Source organism: Calypte anna, chromosome 3 (genome assembly GCF_003957555.1).
Source record: "Calypte anna isolate BGI_N300 chromosome 3, bCalAnn1_v1.p, whole genome shotgun sequence".
NCBI classification, from domain to species: domain Eukaryota; kingdom Metazoa; phylum Chordata; class Aves; order Apodiformes; family Trochilidae; genus Calypte; species Calypte anna.
Window position 1 is genome coordinate 27,713,463 of NC_044246.1, and position 22,356 is coordinate 27,735,818.

At 38.5% G+C, this 22,356-nt stretch overlaps 1 protein-coding gene across 2 annotated transcripts in view; it reads right to left on the bottom strand.

Moving 5' to 3' along the window:
- The window catches only part of ZDHHC14 (zinc finger DHHC-type containing 14), a 103,789-nt gene that overhangs the window by 26,596 nt on the left and 54,837 nt on the right, over positions 1-22,356 (bottom strand). For both annotated transcript variants that reach the window (XM_008496892.2, XM_030447128.1), the window contains exon 3: positions 9,154-9,312. In XM_008496892.2, the coding sequence (XP_008495114.1) occupies positions 9,154-9,312 (159 nt within the window). The remainder of the gene's footprint in view (positions 1-9,153; positions 9,313-22,356) is intronic.

Consider the following 22,356-nt stretch of genomic DNA (forward strand, 5'->3'; position numbering starts at 1 on the left):
CTCCCCAGACCAGCTTGCCACAGGATCAGACAAACACCAAAGCTGGCCCAAGTGAAGCAGTGAGAACACAGTGCCAGAGAAGGGATGAAATGACATTTCAAAACCAGCCAAGTGTTATTACAGCTTAGCTGTAACACCAATGTTACTACAGTTTAACACTTATCAGGACTGCCAGAAAAATCCAAATTTGACTAATTTTTCAGTATCTGAGAACAAAAGGTGAAGCAAACAAAGATGGGAAAAATGAGTGAACAGTTTACAACCTGATGTAGCAAATAAAAGTAAATGGATACTAAAAAAGCTGCTGTAAAGACCACAGACGGCCAAACACATAAGAAACCTCAAGAATTGCCTGTAGACCTGCAATGGTGACTTTCTTTTACTAGTCCTTCCCAAATGATCAGCAACTTCAAATTTGGATAATAACTTAAACAGACAGACAGCACCCCCATAACCAAATCATAGTCTATCTAAAACCTTAGTGGAAGAGATGGCCCAGTGCTCCCTTTCCTGCCACTTCATCCTGCTTCCTTCTTTCATTGTCTAAGCTGTTAATGAGCCAGGTCACTTCCCTGAACTGGAGGGAAGGAAAAAATGGAAATATTTTGTTCATTACTTAGTGAGAAAAACTGACTTACCAATGGCTGTGTGTTAGTAAGAGTTGTGTGAACAGGCACAAAGGAAAGATACACACAAATGGAGAAAAAAAGAGAATGAAGTTCAGACACTGCTCTTTTGGAAGGAGCAAGCAGTAAGCACGACTCAGTGGTCTCATTAACACTCACCTAATTATATATGCTAATTGGATTACAGAAGAACACACAAAGTACATCACACTATAGACATTCATTTTGTTTTCTACCTTCCCTGAAGCATTTACATTTGAAAACTTGCTTTTACATTTGAAAACTTGCTTATGAAGCATTAACTGCTGGACATCTCAGATAAAAGCAAAACTGAGAACATTTCCTACTTTAATAAGCAATGGCCTTCTGGATAGTGTTTCACTCAGAAACAAGACAGAAGCATGTTCCTTGCTGCTCAGAATTAAAGAGTAAAATTCTACTTTTCCACAGCACCACATATAGACTCTTTATAGCCTTAAATGTTCAGCTTCCATTTTTCAATTACTACACTCCAGGAAACCACATACAAAATGACCTCAGTGCTCTGCTTCCTCTTTCAAAACTTTTAATAAAAGGTTTTTAACTTACAAGGGACAAAAAGGCATTTTTACATGTTACATTTGTAGGTCAGCTTGGCCCTTCAATTTGCAACTTTTCTCATCTGCACTGTGATCTCAGAAACATTTTTTATTATTTATGAACTGCTTCCTTTTTCCTCTGCTTGACTGGATCACTGCACACCAACATACATTTTCTAAAGCTTCATGCAAAGGCAGCTCTCAAAGACACAGAGTCTACAGGTGCAAAAATATCTAGGTCACATTACTAGGACATTCCAATGAGAACAAGTTAGAATTCACTTGCTCATTATTTCATCCCATTCAAGTGAAGTGTTAAGAGGGCAAAGACACAAAACTACACCATTCACTAAATGTTACCATTTTTATTTAACACATGCAAACATGCATCCCAGGACTAGTAAGAGTCAACACCCTGCTACTCACGTCTTGCATCAGTCAAAAAAAAAAAAAAAAAAAATATCACATAACAATTCAACCAACTAAGCCAGCATTACTCAAAATTACTTTTGATGGCACCAGTTCAACACAGGACTACAAAGTCCATTGTCATGCATACACACTGAGCAACTATGTAGAGGTACCACAACATCTGCACGTTTTTATAACGATGACAATTGCAGCTTTTTGTTAGTCTATGATGTCATGATTTGACCACATCTATTCAGTCTTCTTGACTTGACATTTTGTATGACAAATGGTACTTTCAGAATTTGGCTGCTCTTGAAATGTTTAGGAAAACAAATGAGGTTTTCACAAGTCCATAAAAGAAATACTTTCTACTTTAAATGTGGCATTTTTTTCTAAGATACTGCAGTTCAATAGTGAAAGCTTGCTGAGAACAATGTGTGCACGGAGAAAAGCAAATGTAACCGTGGCATTAAATCCTTTACAGTCAGTTCAGAATGTCTAATAATTTAATACAATTAATAAAAAATCTTGTATCCAATATTCATAGCATGCTGATAAAAACTATCATTAGTTCAGATATTCCATTGACTGAAGCCATCACACCTAAGAAAATTGTTTATTTAATCATATTTTTAAAAAAACAGTGATTGCACTTACCATCTATTGACAATATCAATCACATTTATGGATCAGTTTAATTCATACAATATTCACCTGTGTTACAGACATTCCTCAGACATTCCTTTGCTGTTACTCAAGTGGAGTGAAATCAAGAGTACAGATGTATATCAAGAAATGGCAAATAACAAAAGCCCTATCACAAGTTCCATTTATATGTGTGTTGATGTTATTTTAGAACATCTGTTAGGGACAAAGCACAATGGATCCTTTAAATCATCAACCTTCAGTACTTTTGTACTCTGATCCCAAATCCAAACAACCCAAGAAAACCAAAGAGAACAGAAAGTGCCTTCAAGCCTCAAGTTCATATTTGGGAAATACTCACCAAACATGTAGTCCTGCTTACATTCTGTAGACTACACTGACCTCTAAAAGGTGAGAGATCAGTGATGTTACACTGAAGCAGCAATGTAACATTAGAAAAGATGGGCCTCAGTTAATTAAATACATTAATGATGTGCATGGATATCTACAACAAAAGTCAATCAAAACCACAAATACAGGGACTATTCAACAAATATTTCACTCTCAAGAGTGTTTAAATACTGTCCCAACTAAGCTATTTGGCTGGGTTAGTTTTTGATTGCTTTTTGTTTTTAAAGGAAAATTGGTTGCAATGTCAACTTTTTCCATGCTAATCAACTTTACAAGTAGCATAAAAGGAAAACAATATTAGAAGGAAAATAAATGTCCCTGACTTTTAAATGAAAATATCAATTGACTTATTAGGAAAGTGTCCAGCCATTTCTATAGAATAGCTCAGTAATTAGACTATATTGTCAAATAGCTCACTTCATTTCTTCCTCTTACAGTCACAGAATGGCTTAGATTGGAAGGAACCTTAAAGATCAGATCCAAAGGCTCTGATGGTAAGCGAATCATAAGAAATAATTTTTCTTCTCTTGATATGCATTGTAATTTATAGAATCATAGAACAGCTAGGGTTGGAAGGGACCTTAAAAGATCACCTATTTCCAACCCCCCTGCATGGGCAGGGACACCTCCCACTACACCACGTTGCTCAAAGCCCCATCCAACCTGGCCTTGAACGCTTCCAGAGACGAGGCATCCATGACAACATGTTCCAGCATCTCACCACCCTTACACTAAAGAATTTCTTCATAATGTTTAACCTAAATCTCCCCTCTTCCAGTTTAAAGCCATTACCCCTTGTCCTATCACTACAGCCCCTTGTAAGAAGTCCCTCCCCAGCTTTCCTGTAGGCCCCTGTAGCCACTGGAAGGCTGCTACAAGGTCTCCCTGGAGCTTTCTCTTCTCCAGGCTGAACAACCCCAACTCTCTCAGCCTGTCTTCATAGGAGAGGTGCTGCAACACTTTGATCATCTGTGTGGCCCTCCTCTGGATTCACTCCAACAGCTCCATGTCCTTCCTGTGTTGGAAGCTCCAGAACTGGGCACAGTGCTGCAGGTGGGGTCTCACAGGACCAGAGCAGAGGGGGAGAATCACCTCCCTTGACCTGCTGACCACGCTCCTTTGATGTGGGCCAGGGTATGGGTGAATTTCTGGGCTGCAAGCACACATTACCAGCTCATGTTGAGCTTCTCACCAACCAACACCCTCAAGTCCTTCTCCTCAGGAATGTTCTTAATCCATTCTCAGCCCAACCTGTATTTGTGCTTGGGCTTGCCCTGGTACAGGTGCTGGGCCATGCACCTGGCCTTATTGAATGTCATGAAATTGGCATGGGTCCCCCTCTCAAGCCTGCCAAGATCCCTCTAGAAGGCCTCCCTTCCCTCCAGTTTGTCAACCACACCACCCAGCTTGGGGAAGGTGCACTTAATTTTACTGTCCATGTATCTGACAAAAATGTTAAACAGTTAATAATTAATATATTAATAAACATTGACCAAAAAAATTGGCAACAACCCCCCTTGGCACATTAATGGTGACATTTTCAAAGGCAACAGCCACAGTTTAGAATGGCTGCTCTTTGATAGGTACAAGGAGTACATAGCAAAGGACCTCACTGCTTAACAGTCTCTCCTTATGTACCTCTCATTATCAATACAATGCCTTCAAAAACTGGCAACCTAACAAATGCCAGATACACACCCAAGCAAGGAGTAAGGGAGTTGTAACTCCTCACATGCTATAGGGGAAGCATAGTATCCTTACCAGCCATTAGCATCCACCATGTTAATTGATTTGTCCCTCTCTTGACTACATGGAAGAACATATCTTGTTGCCTTGTATCAGCCTTTGAAATCTTTAACCATCTTTAAAACTTATCGCACCAAATATAAATGTTTAGTTATTTTCATAGGTTCCTTTCTTCTTGTTTTTTTTCCTTGTAACTTATCTCTAATTTTTGCTCTGCCATCTGAGGTTTACAAGATAATTTACAGAGTTGGTTATTATAATCTTATCTGGTTTTGTTTTTTTTCTTTAATATGCAGACCAATACATAAGCTGCAGCTTACTCTGAAGTAACCTATAATACTATTACATTTTTAAAAGAGACTTTCTGCCATATTTCCCATACTTCTGCTTTGGTTTAGACCTAAAACTCTTTGACTCACATCCATGCTCCCTGAATTTCTAAAGCCTATCATCATTGTATAGATGGCACAATCCTAAACAAAGCACTTTAGTTAATGCTGGTATGTACTCTGTTTGGCAGCTTCTTAAGTACTCCAAAAAGGGCACATAAAACAAAAAGAGCCAAAGCCATTTCTCACATGTAAAAACTGGGAAAAAATACACAAGTAAAGAAAATAAGGACATAGCAGCCAACGTTTTTGCTTTAACTGTTCAGCTGAAAAGTCACTTCAAGAGTCCTGGAGCTAAGGTTTATTAAGTTCAAAAATCAGGACCCAAAATGAAGTGAAAACTGTACTCCCTCACCACAGGAATGTCAGGAAAGAAGTTGACAAAGGTAATGAAATGGAAGTGAAATCAAGAAGGGATATTAATAAAGTACTGAAGGAAGAGTGCTATGTATTGGAATTAAAACCAATCAAAACAAAGTCCTGACATCAAGTAAATACTGGTAATAAAGGAACACAAACTCCTGGGAAAATTATTCTCAGACACTGCACTACTGGCATCTTGTTTCCCCATTTCAAAGATTTTATATTAGGTACTAAAAAGGCCAAAAACTGTTGAAAGGAAAGGAATACTCCTCCCCGTCCCCAGATTCAAGAATGTCAAGAAATTTCTAAGAGCATAAGAATATTGAGGAGGAAGCATTCCCACATGCTCACACTCTTCTGTTGTACCCCAGGGATGTGCTCTGGCCATGGCAGGGCTACTGCACAAACCCAAACCTTGGTCTTGAGTATAGCATTCTCATGGTCACCACCAATCTCCAAAAAAAATCAAACCAAACATTTCAAAGTTAAGTTGGGCCACCCAACTTCAAGAAATTAAGCTTTGAAACCTCTGTAGAAAAAAACCCATGTGTTGAAAGAAACACAGTGAAACCAGAGAAGAGAAGCTACCTTGAGCCATGAGTCACACACAAATTTATGATATACAGATTCTGAAACAAAGACCATATTCTCCTAAAGTAATATAAATGGTGGATCTCTTCCTTCCACCATACTGTATATTTGCCTTAGTCTACATTAGTTACTTTTTCTAACAAGGAAGATTGTGGCATATGAATGCAAGGAAGTCTTTTGACACTAAGATCACTGGACTAAGTTGATTTCCAGCTTGCTAATCATTATTCACTCTTTCTTGTTAGTCATTCAGTACTATAATTTAAATGTTTAGAAACAGCTGCTTCCTGTCCAGCTTTTATTAATCAAATTAAAGAAGAAAAAAAAGTTATTAAAAAAGAAAAAAGAAAATAACACAGTTGACAAAAAAAAAAATTAAAAAGTCATTTGCTCGTTTCAGAATGAAACCAAATAATTGGCTTCTTATGAGCATCACACAGTTCAATCATAACCTCTTGTCAAAATCCAGCAATAGCTAGCTTGAGCTCAGAGTTTGTCAGCTGTGGCTATTCTGTTTTTGAAGTCTTTTACCTCTTGGGTCTATATGCATATTATTTTAAATTAATTTATAATTTTTAAGCAACACAATGATACACAGAAAACCCTTGAGGTGCTAACTTCCATCTGCCATTCACAAAGACAGTTAAAGTTAGAAATACATCCCAGATATTTGCCTCAGGGAACACTTACTCAACAGTTTTTGAAGGTATTACATAAGTGCAACAGCAACAAAAAAACTGCCTGAAAATCCAGATTTTTCTGGATATTGCTATGAAAATATTTGAAAGCTAAAGGAGTTTGAAGTGTTACTGTGGGCAGAACTCGAATTAGGTTTTTTCTGGTTTTTTGTTTAAGCTATTTCTTCATATTTTTGTCTACATATACTACATAGCCATTTCAAAGCATCAGTGATGAAATGAAAATCAGAAACAAGGCAACAGATTTCCTTTCTAGGCACCTAGAAAGTTAGGATTAATTCAAAAGGGGGAAAAAACAACATTGAATGTACTTTGTATGTACTTATATACTTACTATCCTGCTAAGCATTCCTTACAAAATGAAAAGCATTAATAAAAAGCAGAGTGAAAGAACCTCCTTCATGCTGAATTCATTTACCCAATACCAAAAAATCCCTTCAGGTAAAAGCAGCATGCTGTTCTGTCTGAGCAGCGTGTGCTGGTTTGAAGAAAAACTCAGTTCCTGTACCACACAGGAATTTGTCTCTGTAGTTAGTTTATAATATGAAGCAAAATCTTCAGTAACTATGTGGTTAAAAGAAACACACCACCATATTGATAGTGAGTTGCAATCGTAAGTTTAAATATCTGTACAGGTGGGAAGTAGGAGTATTTTTGCACTGGTGTAGTTACATCAATAAGGAGCTACCAAATGATAGTGGCATAAGAATTCTCCATTGCTATTATAAGATTAATTCACTAACTGGAATTAAATAAAAGTGTCAATACTAGCTTGAGAGTGGTGGTGAATTGTGAATACATTCTGATTTAGTGTACGCTCTCAGACTGTCCATTTTTCACAAGTAAATAAGCAATCTTATTTTCCTGACCCCTATTTTTCACAGAAAATTAGTTGCAGGTACTTGTAGATTTCACTTTTTGCATTCAATATACCTCTAGTAGATACCTCTAGTAAATCAGGAAACAAAAGTACTACACCCCATACCCTGAAAAAGCCATAGTTCAACGTAACTTCCATTATAAATGCTGAGGAGAAAAATCACAGCAAATTCATTTCAATAAAAGGATGGGATTATTTTTAAGACAAATAGCTTCAAGTTGAAAAAAATGTGTAAGGGGACATTACAATGATCATACCTATATGAGTAGAATGAGCAGAAAGGACTAATCTTGGGTACAATTATGAGTCATTTGCTCAGTCTTTTCTGATACACATTCAGCATAATTTACATCTGTTGCTTCCTTCATCACAGACATAATTGGAAGACAAATATTAAGTTTTTTCTCCACCATAACTAATTTTGTTTCACAGAGTAGGTTTTCCAAACATAGTATGAAATGGACATGATTATAGAATAACCTGTAGACAAATCCTTCGTCTCACTTTATTAAAAAGAACAAAACATTATTTTAAATTAAGATGCAGGATGTGTGTGAGGAGTTGCCATTATTTATGCATTCTCAGTAAAGATAACAGCTTTAAACTTTTATTTACTGCACTGGTCACCACTTACGTTTTCACAGTATAGGGTTTGCAGAACAATACCACAATGTCCAGGTTACATTTTGATGCAATATTTTTCTGAAAATGTGTCATCTGCAATTCACAATCATTCCTACTTGTCAAGTTCAATAACTTTTATAATGCTTACAAAATTCTAACACATCAGAAAAACTAACTGAAGGAACCTTCTACAGATACTAAACAATTGAATAGGACCAAAAGGCAAAAATTTTCACTGTAATGGTAAGTGTAATTCCTGAACGAGTATCATCTAAACATGGAAGTCTAATTCTTCCAATGACTGCTTTGTATCTAAAAATACTACTGCTGAATGCTGTAATTACAATTCTCAGCTGGAGACATCTTTCTACATTATTTTCTTGAATGCATATGATGCAGGCTTAGCAGTATGCTAATCAACTATACTAGGCTCTAAATGTCATCTACTGAACTAGAAAACCACTCAGATTTGATCGGTGGGTTTTTTGGTTTGCTTTTAAATCCAAGAGTATCTTAATCACCTTGTCTGCCCTCCAAAGAAAACAATAATGAAAAAACCCAAGATGTTAAGATTGAAAAAACCCCTATCATTACAGAATATTCTTAGGTCTTCACAACATCTACTTACTTTCAAAAGAGCATGCTTTGCCCAGTAATTTCCTAGGGATTCTGATTTTAGAAGTTCTAGTGGTAAAACTGCTCAAAGGTAAGAATCAACTACAATGTATATTCTGGTCACAGTGCAAGCCTTAACCATTTGAACAGTGCCGTACAATTAATCTGTAATCAACTGGAGAAGCAGCTCCTTGCCCTCAATTTAGTTTGGTGAAGGAAACAGTTCTGAGACTCCCATAAAGATTGGTTCTCTACCCCAGAAAGTTCATCACACATCATATGCAGCACTACTCAAACTGGGTGTGCTCTTTGTCTTGCAGAACAGGTTAGGAAAGATGTACACACCAGAACATATTTTTCCTTCCAAGATCAGCAACAATTGCCCATTAGTCCAAATCTTCTGCCTCCTCTAAAATTCTTAACATTTGACAGCTTGCAGGAAAAAAGCATGAACACACTATGTGACCTCATGAGTAATCTTGTCACTAGCTGATCCTTTTCTCTCTCATACCAAAAGTATTCATAGCAATATATAAAGTACTAAACTGAACATATGCCTTGTCTTTTTTTACTCACCTACGCAGTTATCACAAAGGCTGCAATGTGAGGCACGAGGTGGGCGGAAAATCTTGCAAGTAAAACAGTATTTCAGTTTCACTGTCTGTCCATTGATGATCACTTCTTTTGTTCTGGGAGGAGGGCGGTATCCTCCTGAACTGGAGCCATTTGCAATGTCTAAACACAAAAATAGAATGCATTGAATTTTTCACATGAGCTATGGTGTATGGACAGAACTGTCCTTGATGGAAATCCATATCAAGATTCAAATTTATATTAACACACTTAAAGTCAACTGCTTTCCCTTCTTATTACCCTAAAATACCTACACGTAACAAAAAGATAATTACAAGCAGCATTCATAGCTAATCAACTTAAAAAAACCAACAAACCACACTCAAATCCAGTTCACAAATGCTGACAGCTATCTTGATTCCAGCTCTTAGACCCTCTTCATCCCTAATAGTTCATAGGCAATACATTAATGACAACCCTGAGTCACTAAGTAGAACCTGGACAATTTATCTTTAGGATTTTCCTGTTTTTTTTTTTTTTGGAATTCCTTTAATAACAGTCTCTCTGCAAGTGTTGCAGAAATTCTACAATCTAATACAGAATCTGCACATTTACTTAAGCAACAGCAGCTCTGCCATCAGAGCTTGGCACACAGTAGAAATAAGATCAGCCATCACTTTGAGACCTCTCAAATGCTGTGATACAATGGAGCACATTCAGAATGGTATTTCTGAGCTCTTGCAGTTTCAAAATTCGAAAACCTAACTCCCAGGGCTATTTTTACTTATCCTGAAGTTTGCTGCACAAACACAGTTTCCAACTACCTTACTTGGCACAACCCGCTCCTCACCCCCCAGACAAATATTTCATGGGCCTTGGGGTTGTTTTTTTGTTTGTTTGTTTTTATTTTCCTGTATAATGGTTTATTTGTCCTCATGACAAATCAGTTTAAGTAATTTTTGATTTTTGCATTCTAATTCAGAATTAAGCCAATAGTTGTTCTGTGTTTATGCTACTTAGAGATACAGGTGATTCCTAAATCCACAAAACAGGGAAGAATTTCTTAAAAATCAAATATTACATTCAAACTCGTTCTGTAGAACAATTAATAACAGGCAGCATGAAACACTGAAATAAGTAACTTACAGTACTAGCATAGATCTACATAAGACAGTACTTGCTAGGGGCAAAAAAATATAGTAAGCTTCTGTGGTCAAAAATCACCTAAAACTGATTTCAGTTACTACCACTGAAAAAGATAAATATACTTTAATACACTGTACTTTTGGTGGCATCATCACTAGCAACCTTGTAAATACTCTCAGTCCTGCTATAAAGCCATGGGGCTAACAAAACACAGCAGTATGCTCATTTCTGACCATAGTAAGGCCAAGATAGATCTAACTGTGAACAAAACCACAGCTCTTTAACCCTGCTTCACTTTTTATTCAATCAAGTATTTCATGTTCAATAAATATTTTATTCAATAAAGTATAGCATGTTCATTAATAAACCATTTGATGGTCATACTCAAATAAAGAAGCATAATTGTAAAAAATACTAATGAAGCCTGAATTTTATATAGGAGTAGCTTTTTATAATGCTAGAAATTCTGATGCATTAAGCTTTCTAAAAATAACACTAAGATTTTAGATTTTCTTCTTTTACAAAGTCCTTTAATTCCTGAATATGTACATAATCATTGAAAGAAAAATATTTCTACCAGTCAGAGTGAATTGTTTACAAAAAACCACTCTTTTTTTCTAATGAAATATTTATGCATTTAAAATGCACACTGACTAAAATCAGTATTTTCACACCTCTCAACAAGGTTAAAAAGTCCATGGTATCTATTTTATTTTAAATTGGGCCCTTAAGAGCAGCTTTCCTCTTCCTTCGTGGAGAAGGGAGACTACTGGTGAGCCCATCATACTTAATAGAGTTGGCTTTCTAAGAGGATTTCCTTCCAAACTTTTGCAGGGAAGTTCAAGTTCACAGGGAAAGCAAATCCCAGCTCTCCAAGCAAAATTAATCTCTAAGTCCAAAGGTAGAAACTGATGAAAATTAAATTAATGAAATCAGTCTTCCCAGCTTTCCATGGAGTCAGGTTTTTATCCACAATCCCAAACTGACTAATCAAACTCAACAGCCCCAGTCTGTTCAGCACTTTTTTTTTTTCTGGAAACAAGTAACAGGACAAGGTCAAATGTGTTTGAATTTAATCAGATTTATCTAATCTAAAGTGTGTCCTGGTCCCACTGGGATTTTTTCAAATGTCAACTGCTCAATAACTTGGTTTCTAACACAACTAAATATTGTAATATGTATTATGTTACAGCATGATTTCATTAAACTTTACAGAATCACCTTCCCCAAATAAACCTTCATTTAACCACTAATTTTTGTATTTTTCTCTTCTGTTATTTGTGTAGTAATGCAACTTATTTTTCAAAAAGGGTAAAATTTTCCCACTAATGGGACTGCCTTCCATCCTCTCTGCTCTGGTAGTGTTGAATGTTCATGCATTAGATGGGGTTCCAGCATTTTTATTACCCTATTACAAAGCCTCCAGTAAAATCCATATCCTTGCAGGACCAAGGTACACGAACTGCTGCAAAAAAGTCACTCCTAGTATTTAACTGAGATAAAGCAGAGTATCCGCTGACCTTCTAATGTGACAACAAACTCTGCTTAGATATCTCAAATTAATATGCTGAAAACAGATGGAAGGTGCTGTTTAGATGTGACAGAAGTTGGAATTTTGTACACATATCACCAGAATTCTCCTGCTCAATCAAGCATTTGTGGTTTTTTGGCCAATTTCTCTAAGATCCTAGGACAAATAGTCTTTAGAAGGTCTCTCCATGTTGTCTCTATACAAACATAACCATATCATGCAAGGTGTGCTACCAACTTGAACAGGGACACATTTTCCATCTTCAAACAACATCAGACAAGTGAGTAACTTGAAACAGTTGTAATGTTTCCTCCTAAGAAAAACAGATAGTAATGAAAAAAAAAATCTGTTTGACCTATGTCATCTGAAGGAAAAAACCAAAACAAGACAAACCCTGCAAAAATGCCAACCTCCAAGACACAGTCTTCCTCTGTGTTTAACCACTTAAATCTAATTTATATGATTAACAGCAGTGGGCTACAGGAAGAGTAATTTATGTTTTTAGAGAAAAGAACTTGGTCAAATGGCATTTTCTTGTTTACAGAGAGTAATCTCAGGGACCAACAATACTGGGAACCTGGCTTAGACTGCAAACTGCAGAGACCAGCAGCTGCTAACTGCATTCTTCACATAATTCTTCATCTGATAGGCAGCAACATACAGACCCAAGATTGCTTATGACTTTAGATAGAAGAATTACTACTTCAACTTCAGAAAAGAAAATATTTTAAGAGTAGAATTGCGCCATCTTCTTGGAGTCTAAAACTTTATGCAAAGGGTATTCTTTCCTTCAGAAAGAAAGTAAAATCTTCAGTGTTTTGCTGAAGGAAAGAAGCATAGACAGTAAGAGCTTTCTGACAGTCATTACTGATACACAAAGTAATTTCACTAAATTTGTTTTATGAATGCTGTTTGAAGTATGCAACAACAGGTCTGACTATGAGCCTATGTAGCTGGTATCCCACCTCTCAAGAGAAAGCAAAACATACTCATGCTATACCCACAAGTGGCATCTGCTTGGGCCATTGTCAGTTCTATGAACTGCTTATGCTGTGGTACACACGTGATTTTATGAGGCTCTAAGAAAATCAAATAGTGCATTTCCAAACAAATGAAAGACAGGTGTGGAACTGTGGAGAAGTCTCAAATGTAACATTGAGCATGAATAAAATTAAAGATCCAAGACAAACACAACTTCCAGAGATGGTGTGCAGGTGGTCCTCTTGAAATACTTTGTTGTTTGTTTTGAGTCTTAAATGTGCATAAACCCCACACCCTAGTAGCCCCAACTATTATAATTTCATAATTTAGAAGTTCTCTCCATGTCCTTTCAAAGAGAAGATGCTTTCTAGTGATAGAATAGACAGATTTCTATTAGAGTACGAGATAGACAGATACAGTGTAGTATACTGATAGGTTTGTGGGTTTTTTTAACAACTGCTTTCCCTCTTCTGACTTGCCCTTCTGTTAGCAAGCAACAAGTGTCCGAGTCCTCTGATGAGATTAGTGTTGAATCCTTCAGATTGCCCTTTGTTATTTTCCAATTACACGCCATGCCTTCAGCTTCTCCTTCTTCCTCTGACCTCTAGCAGAACCTGTCCTGTTGTCTCCCACTGTTCCTTGCTGGTTGGAACTAACTTGCTTTTTGACTTTCTGACACTTTGCTTATAGGCTTGTACTACTACTTCATGGTCATCCTTTGAAACTGTCTCCACTTCTGATACAATTTGACAGCATTCTTTATAAAGCAACAAATATAGATATAACAGCCTCTTACAACACTTCCCCAACATTCGTGTGTATGCCGATAACTTGATGGTGTGCATTTAATGTAATATTTTTCACTAAGAGAGGCCCTTTTTGCTTTGTGGCCATCCTTATTTTTTTTGTAATTCTTTTTACTCTTTGTTTTTCTGCAAACAGATGGATGGGCTACTTCCACCTCACCAAACACACAATAAACAACTGCTTTCCATTCCTGTACCGTGGTGGTGGAAACAGCAGCATCACAGCTCTGTTAGTCCTCCATCTTCACCTGCGAAGATAGCCTAGATGGAAACATATCACATGGGCAGTGTGGCCAACCCTGTTTCCAAAAACTCACTAGATTTATTTAGACAATCTTATTTTGAGAACTGTTCTCCTTTATCAGCTCACCCTAGTCTTTGCTTTCTGCTGTACAAATATAAAGTTTACTAAGCTTTACAAGAACTTTCAAATAGCATTCTTAAATCAGAGCTCCTCTTTTTGGGACATAATAGTTTCTCAGTGCATTTGTACCAAATTCTTTGAGGCTGCTTCCCAAAGAGATCCTTCCCAAGTACCTAAGAACAACTTGAGAAAAAACAGCCACAGACTGGATGTAATACATGCACAGTTTTTTTTTTAAAAAATAAACAAATTGCTAAGAGCATTATTTTTAGGTTCTTTATCTATGGAATCTCTATCCTAGAGTATCTTACTGTTAACCTTGCACCCCATTTTTAGAAGGCACCTCAAGCTCAAAGGTACAGGAAGTTCTAAGGCAATCAAAGCAGAATGACAGTTTGGGAGCACATAGTTTCCTTTTTGCAGGAGCCATCCATCTTTTCCTGCTGCACAGATGCCACTCCACTAGTATACATCTTTATAGAGAACACTAAAAATATACTTTAATCACACAAAGATTTTTTTCCATTTCCATTGTTGATTCCAGAACCACAGTTTTAGGGCAGAAGGATTTACTTCAGCTACCTAGCTTGTTCCTCTCCTTTAGTCTTGCCATAAGCTGTCATATGTTTGGGACTTGAGCCCCAGATGCCCCATTTTGTGGCAATATAGTTTCTCACTTTGAGACTATTGGCCCATTTTGGAAGACTACTGGTTTGGCTACTGCAACAGTGCTACTGCAAACAGTGGTTTTGATTAGCTTAGCAGTCTGAACCCATGAATTAAGGCTTGTACTACCATTCCTTCAAAATATTTGGAAACACAAGTTCTAAAACAGTCAAATATGGAAATACTGACTCTCCTAGTCAACTTTTTAATAAAATCCTCTTGATTCAGTATCCATCTTAGAGTTTTCATTTTGTGTTCAGCCAAAACTCTCCAGCCGACAGACTCTTCCCTCAAGTAAATATTATTATTAAATATTATATTAATAATAATTAAATATTATTATTGTCAGGTACTTATTTGAAATAATTTATTTCCTAACATGGATTGATTTTGCTTTTAAGATGGGGCAAATAAGCAATTCCTTGAACAGGAACCTGTGCCTGTATTTTAAACTAAAGCTGGTACCTTATTCAAGGTAAAGGATTCCTTAAAACTGACTGATTAAACTAGATCAGAATACTGATTAGGAAAAGGTGTTAAAAGAATGCTTCATTGTATTTTTCCACATTTTTTACTTAAAAAACAAAAAAAAATTGATGATTTTTGTAGCCTAAGCTATATAACTTACATCTGAGGTTCTGAGATGCTTAAGCAAGATGACTGAACCACTTCTGAAACTCAGATGAGAAACAAACATTTTAATACCTCTATCATAATAAAGAATTCAAAGAAAGGAGCTGAATCCTACCATATGCTGTAGCCTTTGAGTTTAGCATTTAACTTCTGCTACACAAGTTTTGACAGAAGAAAGATGGGGGCATAGGTGGGGGTGTCATAGTGGGAGAAATTCCTATGGTACTCCAGCCCTTACCTAATGAGAAACTCTTCTGATATTGGGTACAGCAGTGTCCCACACAATGCTGCTCTTCTGAGAAGGTAGAAGCCCAACTAACACAAATGGGTTTGTTGTATGCATATAAATAAGATGTCATGTGTGTTGTTCAGTAGAAACAGCAATTGTAAAACAAGTTTGGTATTCATAGAATCATAGAATCATAGAATCATAGAATTGGCTGGGTTGGAAGGGACCTCAGAGATCATCGAGTCCAACCCTTGAACCACCGTTGCGGTTGCTAGACCATGGCACTGAGTACCACATCCAGTCTTTTTTTAAATATCTCCAGGGACGGAGAATCCACCACTTCCCTGGGCAGCCCATTCCAATGACGGATCACTCTTTCCGTAAAGAAATTCTTTCTAATATCTAACCTAAACTTCCCCTGGCACAACTTAAGTCCATGCCCTCTTGTCTTGTTGAAAGTTGTTTGGTAAAAGAGCCCAACCCCCACCTGGCTACACCCTCCTTTCAGGTAGTTGTAGAGAGCGATAAGGTCTCCCCTGAGCCGCCTCTTCTTTAGGCTGAACAACCCCAGTTCTCTCAGCCTCTCCTCGTAGGGTCTATGCTCGAGTCCCTTCACCAGCCTGGTTGCCCTTCTTTGGACCTGCTCCAGAACCTCGATATCCTTCCTGAACTGGGGGGCCCAGAACTGGACACAGTACTCAAGGTGTGGCCTCACGAGGGCTGAGTACAGGGGCAGAATCACTTCCTTGGACCTGCTGGCAATGCTGTTCCGGATACAGGCCAGGATGCCATTGGCTTTCTTAGCCACCTGGGCACACTGCTGGCTCATGTTCAGCTTCTTGTCGATCCAGACTCCCAGGTCCTTTTCTGCCTGGCTGCTCTCCAGCCACTCTGTCCCCAGCCTGTAGCGCTGCATGGGGTTGTTGTGGCCAAAGTGCAGGACCCGGCACTTGGCCGTGTTAAACCTCATCCCGTTGGAATCAGCCCAACTCTCCAGTCTGTCCAGGTCCCTCTGCAGAGCCCTCCTGCCTTCTAGTTGATCAACACTCCCCCCCAGCTTAGTGTCGTCTGCGAATTTGCTGATGATGGACTCAATCCCCTCATCTAAATCATCAATGAAGATGTTGAACAGAACTGGGCCCAACACTGATCCCTGGGGGACACCACTAGTGACCGGCCGCCAACTGGATGCAGCCCCGTTCAGCACCACTCTCTGGGCCCGGCCCTCCAGCCAGTTCCTAACCCAGCACAGGGTTCTCCTGTCCAAGCTGCGGGCTGACAGTTTTTTCAGGAGGATGCTGTGGGAGACGGTGTCAAAGGCTTTGCTGAAGTCTAGGTAGACCACATCCACAGCCCTCCCCTCATCCACCAGTCGGGTCACCTGATCATAAAAGGAGATCAGGTTGGTCAGGCATGACCTGCCCTTCCTAAAACCGTGCTGGCTGGGTCTGATCCCTTGCCCATCCTGCAGGTGCTGTGTGATTGCACCGAGGATGATCTGTTCCATGACCCTGCCAGGCACTGAGGTCAGGCTGACGGGCCTGTAGTTTCCTGGGTCCTCTTTCCGGCCCTTTTTGTGGATTGGCGTGACATTCGACAACTTCCAATCATCTGGGATGTCCCCAGTGAGCCAGGACTGTTGGTAGATGATAGCGAGAGGCTTGGCGAGCTCTTCTGCCAGCTCCTTCATTACCCTTGGGTGGATCCCATCTGGTCCCATAGACTTGTGTGGATCCAAGCATCGCAGTAGGTCACAGACTGTGTCCTTCAGGATTACAGGGGGGCTGTTTAGATCCATGTCACTTTCTATGAGCTCCAGAAGCCATCCGTCTTCAGGGTAACCTGTCTTTCCGCTGAAAACTGAGGTAAAGAAGGTGTTAAATACCTCAGCCTTTTCTTCATCTTTAACAACTATATTCCCACTTGTGTCCAGTAAAGAATGGATATTTTCCCTGCCCCTTCTTTTGCTGCTAATGTATCTGTAGAAGGACTTTTTGTTATCCTTCACAGAGGTGGCGAGATTCCGTTCACATTGTGCTTTTGTGTCTCTGATTTTCTTTCGACATGACTTAACAATATTCCTAAATTCCTCCTCAGTAGTTATCCCTTTTTTCCATAATTGGTAGGCCCTCCTCTTAACCCTAATTTCTTTCAGAGTCTCCCAATTCAGCCAGGCCGGTCGTCTTCCCCGCCGGCTCGCTTTTCGGCATACTGGGACAGCCTGCTCCTGTGCTTTCAGAACTTGTTCCTTGAAGTACGACCAACCCTCCTGTACCCCTCTGTTTTCAAGGTCTGTCTCCCAGGGTATACTCCGAACAAGTCTTCTGAAGAGGTCAAAATCTGCCCTTCGGAAGTCCAGCGTAGAGGTCTTATTGACGACCCTCCTTGTATCCCTGAATATTGAAAACTTTATTATTTCATGGTCACTAAGTCCCAGGCGACCACCGACCACCACATCTCCCACCAGCTCCTCTCTGTTTGTGAAAAGAAGGTCAAGCGAGGCTCCATTCCTGGTGGGCTCATTTACTAGCTGGAGCAGGAAATTATCCTCTATACACTCCAGGAATCTTCTAGACTGCTTCGTCTCTGTGCTGTGGAGTTCCCAGCAGATGTCTGGTAGGTTAAAGTCGCCCACGAGAACAAGGGATGACGATTTGGAGACATCCGCCAGTTGCCTGTAGAATACTTCATCATCCTCATCATCTTGATTGGGTGGTCTGTAACAGACTCCCATCACAATATCAGCCTTGTTGACCTTCCCCTTGATTCTGATCCACAGGCACTCCACCTTATTATTACAGACTTCAATTTGACAGTGTCAAGGGACTCCCTAACATATAGGGCTACCCCTCCGCCTCTCCTACCCTGCCTGTCCCTTCTGAAAAGCCTGTAGCCACCTATAGTAGCACTCCAGTCATGGGAGTCATCCCACCACGTTTCCGTTATAGCGATTACATCATAGCTTTCCTGATACATGATGGCTTCCAGCTCCTCTTGTTTGTTGCCCATGCTGCGTGCATTGGTGTACATGCACTTTAGCTGGGCTGCTGGTTTGTCTCGTACCTTGGGCAGACCACCCTTAGGCCCCTTTCTGGAGAGCCCAGTTTCAACCCCATCCCCCTTCAAACCTAGTTTAAAGCCCTCCTTATGAGCCTCTCCAACTTATACGCTAGAGTCCTTTTCCCCTTGTTAGTTAGGTGAAGTCCATCTGTTTTGAGTACACTAGGTAGTACGGAAGTTGTCCCGTGGTCAAAAAACCCAAAGTTCCGCCGGTGGCACCAATCCCTCAGCCACCTATTGATCAGATTAGTTTTCCTAGTTCTCTCCTCATTTAAATCTTCTATTGCTGGAACCGAGGCGAACACCACCTGTGCTCCTGACCCATCAACTAAACGGCCCAGTGCCTTGAAGTCTTTTTTAATCACCTTTGTACTTCGTCCAGCAATGTCATCACTGCCAGCCTGATCTAACAATTATTAAGCTTTCATTTCTAAAGTATCATTAAATGCCCAATTAGTTACAAGTGAAAAGTAATGGAAACGTAGAACTTTTTTTTCATAATTTGAACTTTAAAAAGTATTACTCATGTTTCATTTTATTTATAAAACAGTGCTGCTTCCTTTATTAAATGTCTTAATTTCAGATATGATAAATATCTTAATTCTATTCTTTGGAAACAGCTTAGATTCTATTACTCATCATTAGGACAGAAGAGACCAGGAAAATTATGGGAAAATTAAGACTACTTGTGCCATGACAAAAAACAGGAGTGATGGGATTGCTGGACTGAAACAGTTGGGAGAGGTCATAGTGGCAGACTCATGAATTTAAAGATATTGCAGAAACCTAAGTTCTTCAAGTAAGTCATATGGAAGGTTATTCAATTAGAAAGATATCACTTCAAAATTTCAAATATCTAATAAATATATTTACTATGAAATCATAAGACTGTTTACTGGGAACTCCAATATTGAAATAGGCAAAGAAAGATCCACTGCATCCCAAACATTGCATTAATAAAACTGAAGGAAAATCATAAGAAGCACAGAATACTTGTGAGCCATCACAGTAATTACAGCAGCAATAAAACAGTTACACAGAAAGCTCTATTTCAATATGTCTCTTTCAGGAACACAAAATTTAAATAATTCTTTATCTGCAAATTATAACACAATGTTGTGATATAAAGGGGCCATTCCTTTTTGGCAAAACTCAGGAATATATTTGCATAAATTCCATCCTCCTCCCACAAGTTATTTCCACAGAGAGAATAACTTTATTTAGGAAGAGGTGAGCATAAGAGAAAGAAGGAGGGAAATATACTTTTTCCCACTTTCACCTAAATAGTTCTAGGATGCTTTTTTTGCCCCCAACCTTCATCCTTTCCTTTGCAGATATTAAAATAGTGCCACTGCCTATTATAGCAACTCACACACTTTGAACAGCACTTTACATACTCGACTTTTGATTGTGAAAAAAGTTTATAGTGACAGTTCTGGCAAAAGCTAAAAATTAAGTTCTAAAAGTCAGACTTCCTAAGAAATCTGTCAGCTTTCCCAACAACACAAAACTGAACTTTGCCATCTGTTTTCCACATATATGGACTCTGAATATTAGGAATTCTTATGTTACATGAACGAGGACTGAAATTACTTGTTTAAAGACAACTCCAATTCTTCAGTATAAATGCATTCCATATATATATTTTTTTTTTTTTTTTTCAATGCAGTGAGAACATGGGGTTCACGATGCTTCTCCATTCTTGATTTAATTACTTTATGGCATGTAAGGGGAGACTGTCTGAAGATTTTCTTGTGCAATAATCTGGAGTGCCATATCAGAAAGTAAGAAAAAAAAAATTTAAATACATCCATTTGAGACTGAGCTGTCAGGGTCATCTAGGATCTAACAGTTTTCTTATATGTACAGTATGGTCCTTGCCCAAAGCTAAGTGCTGACTGGCTACATGTAAACTCCTTCCTGTCAAGGCAATGACAGCTGTCTCCTGGCTTTGTACCATTAGTCCAAACAATGTAAAAAAGCAATGTAGGTTTTCTTCCTGAAATGTGAATTCCAGCAATGTCAAAAAAAAAAAAAACAGGTCAGCATGACTGGTGAAAGAGAAGTGTTTACAGAACTTATCTTAGTATGAAGAAGAGTTGAATAATAAATATTAACCACTGATGTCTTTAGTCTTAAGCCCTAAGTGAAACAGATAACAGAAAACTAAGATGACACTTCCTGTGAACTCACTTCTTTAACATACTAAAATACCCTCTCTTAGGCTGGAAGGACCCCTACTCACAAAAACCCCCTACCCCCTCAGCATGCCTAGTGAAAAACAGATGCTCTACCACTTGGAAGTGGAAGCAAAGAACTAGCTAAAAAATTATGTAGAAGAAGGATACTGGTATAGTTAGAGATAAGGTGATTTTGCATATTCTTGTGTAGAAAAGAAACCCTGTGTTATAGGGAAGGTGTGCTACCCTTGTGGATTTAACACCTTTCTCCCCAGAACTGGAATAAAGAAACACTTGGACACTGTCCAGACTGGATTATTGCACACCAAGTAAATTGACAGGTTTTGGGACAACACCAACAGAATGCACTGTTTCTAGATAGCTATGCCAGGTCTATAAAATTTGGTGAAATAACACATGTCAGACTTCACATACACATGGGAGAAGATTTCCTTCCCACAAAGTTCAGTGACCACGTTACATGATCACACAGTTCCAAAGGCCTCAAACCTACACAAAGCATACAGAGTAAATAAAATTTGCTACTACATGTAGCATCCTGCAAATGTGTTGATTCCACTTCATAGCTCAAATCCAAATACTCTAAAATACTGTTTATTACACAGACATCTTTTTAATCTTAACACATAACATGGTATAAAAGCTTTTTTCAGGATCTTCCAAAATTGGTGAAAGCAAATTATGTCACCATAGATCAATGAACTCCTCACTGTACTTTGAAATTCTGCTGCTTAAAATAATAAGCATGCTTCCAGAAAAAAAAGCCATTCTTCCCCCTCCATGAGCAGTTTTCTGAAACTGTACCCTTCAGACAAGATTTTTCAATCACAACGACACAATTAGATTTAAACAACCACGAAGATATGTATTTTTAAACAAATGTGTTCCCTTTCCTCTGCTAAAGGCCTATAAAACAGTGAAATTAAGTCATTACTTTTTTTTTTTTTACCTTAGAAATATATCTTTGTCCAAAAAAATCTCTTAAGTAGAAGATAAATATTCATGATGTGCTTACTGTCTCTGTCTGTTTTGCTATTTTGACACCAATTCTCCTATCATTCCCACTTGCCAGCATAGTTTACAGTGTGATTTTAGGGCATACAAATTACATTTACTTTCTGAGGAAAATAAACCAGAACTTCTGCAACAAGTAAACTCTATCCCATGACCTGGTGCAGGAGTCTAAACCAACGACATTGCCCTGCAGACATTTGCACCAATGCTTTGTGTAGGACATACAGTATGACAGAACCAGATAAAACCCAGTCTGAAGTAAACTCATCACATCAATATTTTATAGACCCAGAAGCATCTGCAACAACAGCTTCAGTGTACTCATTTGCTTCTGTTGCATGGAATTATTTGTCACAGTAAACAAAGCCTAAGACTGTATTACAGTACAGTCCTCTGCTTACTTAAATCTGTCACCTGTCTTTTCAATTATACAAGTGGGTGTTCCTCTGAAACTGCTTCAGAACACAGGATTTCCACTGACTATCACACTAGCTTTCAGTAAGCTTTAGTAGCTTACTAAAAATAGCAAACCCCACTGTTTTATGAAGCAGTTCTACAAACTTGTCCTGTTTTTT